Raw genomic sequence first — 7,287 nt, 5'->3', positions numbered from 1 at the left:
CTCCGTGTCGCTGTCCCGGCACCATATTTAACCTCTCAATATCTCGGCTTCTAGATATTTTTCGGCCAAACGCTTTTGGATTTAGTCATCCCACTACTAGACCTACGATTTGCGTAAGTTTCGTCCCGATCCGAGACCATGCCGTTTTGTGACTGACTCAGTTGGCGTGGAATCACCCTATGGCAAAGACGTGCGGGCGGGCGCGGCCTCGGGCCTCGGGCATTGCAGCCACTAAAACAAAATCGCGCTGCAGCAGCATGTGGAACAGCAGTAGTGTCTCCCCCCCCCCCTTTTCACACACACACACAGCCAGCGCACGTTCGGCACGGCGCCCTTTCCCTAGCTCATTTCTCGACGCATTCGCAATTTCCGCCGCTTTTAAAACACAAGCGAGCCCTTCTTCCTGCTCTCTCTCTCTTTCTCTCTCTCTCCCTCTCTCTCTTCCCCCGTCCCGCGACTCCCTCGCCTCACCCGCTTCGCCCGCACCGCGCCGCGGCGTCATCTAGATTGGCTGCAAAATAAATTTGTCTCGTAATAAGGAAGGACCTCAGGACCAGGAGGACCCTCCCCCCCCCCCCCCTCCCCTTCCCTTCCCGCGCCGGCCAGGCATATTGTGCGTACGGAGTACGGCGCGGCAGATCGAATCTCTTCGTCGTTATGCACACTACTCCGCGCTGCTCCGCCACGCCGTGCCGTGCCGCGCCGCGCCGCTCGCTATAGTGCCGCTTGGTCCACTTGACTACTAATTTCAGCGTCGCGACGCCGCGCTCATCACACCGCGATGCCGGTGGATGGCGGTGCCGCGAGGTGAGGAGGGGGGGGGGAGATAAAATGTTATTACTTTGGCCGCGACACCGCGCGCGCCACGCCGTTATGAAGAGAAATGACTGAAGCGGATTCTGGCATAGCGATGTCGGATGCCCCGCACCCCCCCCCCCCCCTCCGCTCGCCGCGGCCACACGACCGACTACAAGGCCCCGCGCGTCGGCCGACCTAAATTATTTCATCAACGAAACAAATCCTGTTGTCGTGTTTCGTTTGGATCTTTTGACGATTTTTGGACAATTTTTTGGACATTTTGCCGCGTGGCGCTCGGATTAGTCGATCGGCTGGCCATTGTCGGCGCGGCGGCTGGAGCGGCTGGAGTCCCGGAGTGGCGCTGCGACGTCAGCCTTATCCTCGTGTCATCCTCCGGACGGCGGCCCGACCCTCGACCTACCCCACCCCACCCCACCCCACCCTCAACACCCTCACGGCCAAGGCGCCGCAAAAAAACAGAGCGGTGCGGAAAAATATCAAATTTTGGAGTGTCCATTTTGAAACAAGCCTTCGTGCACTCAAGACGCCTGCGAGGTAGGCAACTCGCTGCGATTTGTGTTGTCTCTCTCTTTCTCTCTCTCTCTCTCTCTCTCTCTCTCTCTCTCTCTCTCTCTCTCTCTCTCTCTCTCTCGTGCATGCGCCTCTTTCCCATTCATCCCTGCCCGTGCTGCGTCTCGATGGACATCGCCATGATTTGCGGCCGCGCTGCTCCACGTTTTCACGCGTCAATATGTAGACCAAGTCGAAGTACCTGGCGGTCTGGCGGTCTTGGCGGCCATGGAGGCCCTGGAGGCCCTGGAGGAGCACGAGCTGATACTGCACAACATCGCGGGGCACGGCGGGCAGAACAGATCCACGGCACCAGACCACAAAAGCGGCACTCCACGCCACCATAAATCGCGGCCTAGCCAGGCCGGCCAGGCTAGCCTCGCTCGGGGCTTCAAAACGCGCAGCGCGCAGCAGAAAGGACATCTGTCGGTGCAGCGTGGGGCAGCGAGCCAGAGCGTGCTCGAGTCAACTACTACCAGGCTAGCCTCGCTCGGGGCTTCAAAACGCGCAGCGCGCAGCAGAAAGGACATCTGTCGGTGCAGCGTGGGGCAGCGAGCCAGAGCGTGCTCGAGTCAACTACTATTATGATACCTACAACATTCATTTGGGAATAAATCTTTTAGCGGGATGAAGTGACTGGCGCGCTGAGTGAGTGAGTGTGATTCGAAGCGAGAGGGAGGACAACGACGGCCTGGCAGGCCTGGCTCGGCTCGGCTCGGGCCGCGCGCGTTGCATCGACTGCCTCGGCTCTCGATTCGGCTCGGCTCGCCTCCGCGCTCTGAAGCTCCACAACAAAAACACAAAAGGATAATAGGTTTTATTTCATATCACGAGCAATGTATAAAGGTACTGCCTGCTCTCTGCCGGCGACCCGCAGCCCCGCCCCACCCCACCTCCCCTTGCCCCGTCTGCGGCGCGGCGGATCGCAGGATCAAGCAAGGGGAGGCTATTGGTGTTGGATTTCTGTCCGCGGGTCGCGCGTCTCCTCCGGGTCCCGGTCGCGCTCGCGTCGACGGCTGCTGATGTCCTGGCCGCCGCGCGGGGTGGCGGGGCGGGGCCTCGGCGCGGGATGGGCGGGGCCTGGGCCGGCCTGGCGGTGGTGGGGGCCGAGCGTGGGAGGAGGGGAGGCCGCGGCCGCGCAGCAGCGCTGCGGCTGCGGTGGTGGGGGTGGCACTGGGGTGGGGGTGCGGGGCCGGGCTCCGCCGGCTGGCTCGCGGGCTGCGTCGTCGCCGTCAGTCTCAGGAGTTCCCTCGACGGCTGAGGTCGCCTTCGCACGCGTTGTGTTTGTGTGTGTGTGACGAGGAGGACGAAGTGCGAGAGCAGTGCGAGAGCAGTGTAGTGCCCAGTGCGTGCGTGCCCCCGAGTTGAATGTGCGATGCGTGTCAGCACCTCGTGCGCTTGACATGAGTGTGGCTATCTCCTCAGCCGAGTGTGTTTCGCCGTCCGTCCAGGCCGTCCAGGCCGTCCAGTCCGCCGCCGACACGATGCGCGCCCTGCTGTCCGTCGGCGTGGGCGTCGCCGCCCCCGCCCCCATCACGGCCGCCGCGACGCCGTCGTCGCCGCCGCCCACCAAAATGAAGCAGAGCAGCAAGCTCTCCTTCAGCGTGGACTCGCTCCTCTCGTCGACGCCGACCTCGCGGCCGCGCTCCAGGACGGCCGCCGAGTCGCCGGCGACGCCGCGGTGCGACGCCGTGGTCTTCCACAACGAGTCGGCGCTCAACCTGCGGCTGCAGTCCTCGCCCATGCAGCTGACGGTGCGAACCCCCGCCATGGTGAACGGCCACCTCAGGGCCTCGCCCACGGCGTCGTCGCCGCCGTACCCCGGCCACCTGCACACGCCCCCGCAGTCCCCCACGTCGCTGTGCACCACTCCGGGGCACCCCGGCGACGCCCTGCACTACCGCCTCAAGCTCAAGCAGGACAGCGAGGACAGCGACAGGGACTACCAGTCGTCGCACGAGGACGGCCGGCGGCACGAAGACATGGACAGCGACCTGGAGGAGGACGTGGACATCGACGTGGGTGGCGGGGACCGCGACGACGCGGCGCACCGGAGACTGAGCGACGCCGGCGAGGCCCTGGACGCGGCCGACAAGCTGCGGAGAAGACGGGCCGACCGGGCCGACCGGGCAGACCACCACTCGGACAACTCGATGGACTCCAGCAGCGACGCCGGCGCCGAGGCCGAGGCGGACGGCAGCGAGGTGGGCACGCCGCCGCCGTCGGGCGCGGTGCCGCCGCTCTTCCCGCAGCCCCTGCACCCCACCACGGTGTCCATGATGATGGCGAGGCGCGGCGCCCCCGGCTGGTCCGGGCTGCCCAACTCGCTCGCCACACACTTCGCCTGGATGCCCAACTACCCGCCCAACTCTGCCGCCGGAGGTGAGTGCACTTACCGTGCAAATCGAAGAGTCCCGCAATGTTGTGTCCGCGCCTCTGACGCCGTCTGACGGGAGGCGGTTCGCCACGCTTCCGCGACCAAAATAATTGAGAGACAAAGCTCGCGATTCGCGAATCGGCTTTGCATCGCTCCGCTAGCCTCACTGTTTGCTTTCCGCTTCGGTCCGTCGTGGCGTGAATCATCGCGGGCTTACGCTTTTGTGCCGCGGAGTCACAAAAGTCTTGTTTGCCGTGGAAATCTAACGAGGGCACTCGACGGAAATATACAGCCCAATTAGCCCGCTGCCATTGTCACGGCAGCAGCACCGCGACGCACAAGTGTCCGATTATAACCGCTTCAAAATATTGATACCCAATAAATCACCCGGCGAGTCCCCCGGCCGGTCCAAGGAATGGCCGAGCCACCCCGAATTAAAATTCCTGGCATTGGAGCGGGAAGCGCGCGGGAAGGAGCGGCCAGGTAAGGCCTCTCCGTCTCTCTCGCACTCGTGGGGCGTACCATCGGTACCTTGAAGGTGCGAGAGAGACAGTGCGACGACCTGGCTGGCTTGGCTCCTGCGACAATGCCTGCGGGGCACAATGCTCCACACGGCACGGCGCAGCACGGCGACAATGCGACCGGACCTCCAGGTCGCTACAGTATAAACACCGCGCCGGGATCGAAGGAGCGAAGCGCACAACGACCCCGAAGTGTCATTTGTCGCAGCGAGGGCTAATTAAAGCACAGTCGATTCGCGTCGCTCCGCGGACCTCCGCGCGCACTTCGCTGCCCCGGTTGACTCATCGCAGCGCGTTTGTTGTGTTGCCGTTTCGTCGCGGAAAATTCGGGACGAATGTCGAATGAAAGGCCTCGCCGGCTAAATGACCTAAATGCCCGGCCGGCAGTCCACGCTACAAAATGAACTCCGCCACGTTGCCGCGCTGCGCCGCGCCCTCCAGATGATGAATTGGAAGTTGATCGAAGGGCGCTGCGGATCGACCGTCGGCATGGCGGTGTGGGGGAGGATCCAGTGGGGCGGAGTGTTAGTCTCTCTCGCACTCATGGGGCGGCGCGCACGGACGCGAGAGAGACAGACCGACGTGCGGGCCACCAGCATGCGCCTACAAGGCCTGCTCCGTGCACTACAGTACGTCTTCCTCCTCCGCATCCATCCATCCACTGCCGTCTGGTCGGCCGCGCTGCGCCGCGCTGGCGGGCCGCCGTGGGGGATTGACAGCTGCTTGTTAGATTTCCGCTGATCGATGTGGACCGCGCCGACCGCGGTGACGTTAATGATGAGGCGCCCCTTTAATTGCTGGTCGGACAAGCGGGGCGGGGCGGGGCGGGGCGGGGCGCAGCACGTCTCTGTTTAGCCTGGCCGGGCAGGCGGTGCCGCGGTGCCGGTGGCATGCAAACACAGTGTACAGCCGATGCGTCGCGGACCTCACTGTCGCGACCCGCCGTCCCCGCAAGCCCGCTTGCCGCATTCTTTTCGATGCTTTTTTCGAACTTCCCTATCCGTCAAGCGTGGACGCGGTCTGTCTCTCGCTCGCTCCTGGGGGTGAGGTCCGCACTGGTGTGAGAGAGACAGAGCGACGGTGTGCCTAATTGAAGGGAATGGGGGGCCGTCCGGCAGCGGCGTGCAGCGACCGTGGGGAGGGGGGCCAGGTGAGCGGCCAGACAGACAGGCGCGTCCTCACACACACATGACCACACATGCACACACACGGACGGGCCTGTCCAATAAAACGCTGCAACGCGCGCGGCCAGGCCCAGGCCAGGCCATGCCGATGCCCCGCCCCGCCCCACTCGCGGAGTGAGCGCGCCGAGCGCGGAGTGGGGGTCGCGACGGTGGCGCCCTCCGCGACCCGCGGCGGCGCGACGGGGAAGCCGAGGACGCGACGCACTCAGACGCCGCCATGGAGATGGCCGCGCCGCCGCGCCGCCCACCGCGCATCCTCCTCCCCGCCGCGCCATGTTGTCTGCCGAAATTGGCTGGCGGAAAAAAAAGTTGAGGTGTGAGTTTTCGAACCCGCGTCCTTGCTGGCCGCAGGCGGCGCCTCTGCCGTCTCGGCCACGCTGAATTGACGCGGCGCGGCTCGCCCACACCGGGCGGCAGTCGATCTAATTAATAACCCTTCGGGTTCCTTTGGCCGACGTGCCGGTGCGGCTGTCGGCCCGGTGCGGCCTGAGGCCACCTGAGGCCGGCCGGTGCGTTTACGACCGCCGATGGCGGCCCACGGCGGCCGATGGAGCCATCAGGGCTGTACGGCCGTGTTCCGGCGTCGTTAGAGGGGCCTAATGTACATACGGCGCGTCAGCACAGCCGGCTGCCTGCTCGGGCTTGCTGCCTGTGGCCGGTCGGCTGCCTACGGCCGGCCGGCGGGCTCCATATTCGCAGCGTACTGTAGCGATACACGGGCGCGCCTGGCCGTGCCGTGCCGTGCCGCGCCGTAATGAGGCCGCGCTGCTCGCTTCTCACATCGGAACAAAACACGCGGCGAGTAACGGGGCCGATATGACTCCGGCAGCTGTGTACTCTAGGCCGTGCTTGTAGAGCTCGTTCTCATGTTGCTGTTTTGCTGTTGCAGTGGATGGCGCCCGGTTGGCCGGTCACCCCGCGGGCCCGCACGGCGGCTCCCCCCACGGCCCCCCGCACCCCCTGCCGCTGCGCTGCAACCTGCGCAAGCACAAGCCCAACCGCAAGCCGCGCACGCCCTTCACCACGCAGCAGCTGCTGTCGCTGGAGAAGAAGTTCCGGGAGAAGCAGTACCTGTCCATCGCGGAGCGCGCCGAGTTCTCGTCGTCGCTGCAGCTCACCGAGACGCAGGTAGGTCCGGTGCCCAAAGAGGAGCGGCGCGTACTCGCGGTGCCCGTCGTCAACGCGCTAACGCCGACCTTGTTTGCCCCGCAGGTGAAGATCTGGTTCCAGAACCGGCGCGCCAAGTCCAAGCGCCTCCAGGAGGCCGAGCTGGAGAAGTTCCGATTCTCCGGGCGCCCCTTCCCGCTGTTCCCGCCCGGCGCCGCGCTGTGGCACCCCAACCCGCCGCCCTTCCTGGCCGCCATGGGGCTGCCCGGTGCGCCCCCCAGCGGCCCCGGGCAGGCGCCCCCGCCGCCCCACGCCGGCCACCCGCACCCCGGCATGCTGCCCGTGTCTGCGGCCGGCGGCCAGCAGCCCGCTCACATCATGAGCCTGCAGCGACACTAGCGCCCGGTCGGGGACGCCCTCGCCGAGCTTGACGTCGAGCTTGACGTCGGCGACGACGCCCCCCTTGGACGCCCGCCCCGCCCCGGGCGCGCCGCCCCGGCTGTGATCCCCACCCCCTCCACTTCGGCACCTCCTATCGGCCGAGGCACCCCCACACATGTGATAATTGTCATGAACTGAGCCCTGCTCGAATCAGCGTTCGTTTTCCTTTTTAATTTTTTCTTTATTGTTATTTTTTTGCGTGTGCATATGTTGTTTTGTTACGTTGCTAGTCGAGGTTTTTGTGTAGTACGTTGGCGCCGTGTGTGGCGTTGATTCTGGTTTCGGCTTT

General features: G+C 64.9%; 1 protein-coding gene across 1 annotated transcript; it reads left to right on the top strand.

Moving 5' to 3' along the window:
* The first annotated feature begins 2,614 nt into the window (after positions 1-2,614).
* Positions 2,615-6,956, top strand: LOC117653199 (muscle segmentation homeobox-like). Its single transcript, XM_034398699.1, has 3 exons — positions 2,615-3,750; positions 6,340-6,578; positions 6,663-6,956. The coding sequence occupies exons 1-3, from the start codon at positions 2,772-2,774 to the stop codon at positions 6,954-6,956; spliced, it is 1,512 nt and encodes a 503-aa protein (XP_034254590.1). The 5' UTR covers positions 2,615-2,771.
* The last annotated feature ends 331 nt before the right edge of the window (positions 6,957-7,287 follow it).

Source organism: Thrips palmi, unplaced genomic scaffold (assembly GCF_012932325.1).
Source record: "Thrips palmi isolate BJ-2018 unplaced genomic scaffold, TpBJ-2018v1 HiC_scaffold_8, whole genome shotgun sequence".
NCBI classification, from domain to species: Eukaryota; Metazoa; Arthropoda; class Insecta; order Thysanoptera; family Thripidae; genus Thrips; species Thrips palmi.
This window is presented reverse-complemented; position numbering and strand designations above follow the sequence as displayed.

What these genes read in the sequence shown, in the direction of transcription:
- LOC117653199 (XM_034398699.1), top strand. Translation starts at nt 2,772, where the DNA reads ATGAGTGTGGCTATCTCCTCAGCCGAGTGTGTTTCGCCGTCCGTCCAG. An exon ending in GCCCAACTCTGCCGCCGGAG is followed by an intron (nt 3,751 to 6,339) that starts GTGAGTGCACTT and finishes TTGCTGTTGCAG; the next exon opens with TGGATGGCGCCCGGTTGGCC. An exon ending in TGCAGCTCACCGAGACGCAG is followed by an intron (nt 6,579 to 6,662) that starts GTAGGTCCGGTG and finishes TTTGCCCCGCAG; the next exon opens with GTGAAGATCTGGTTCCAGAA.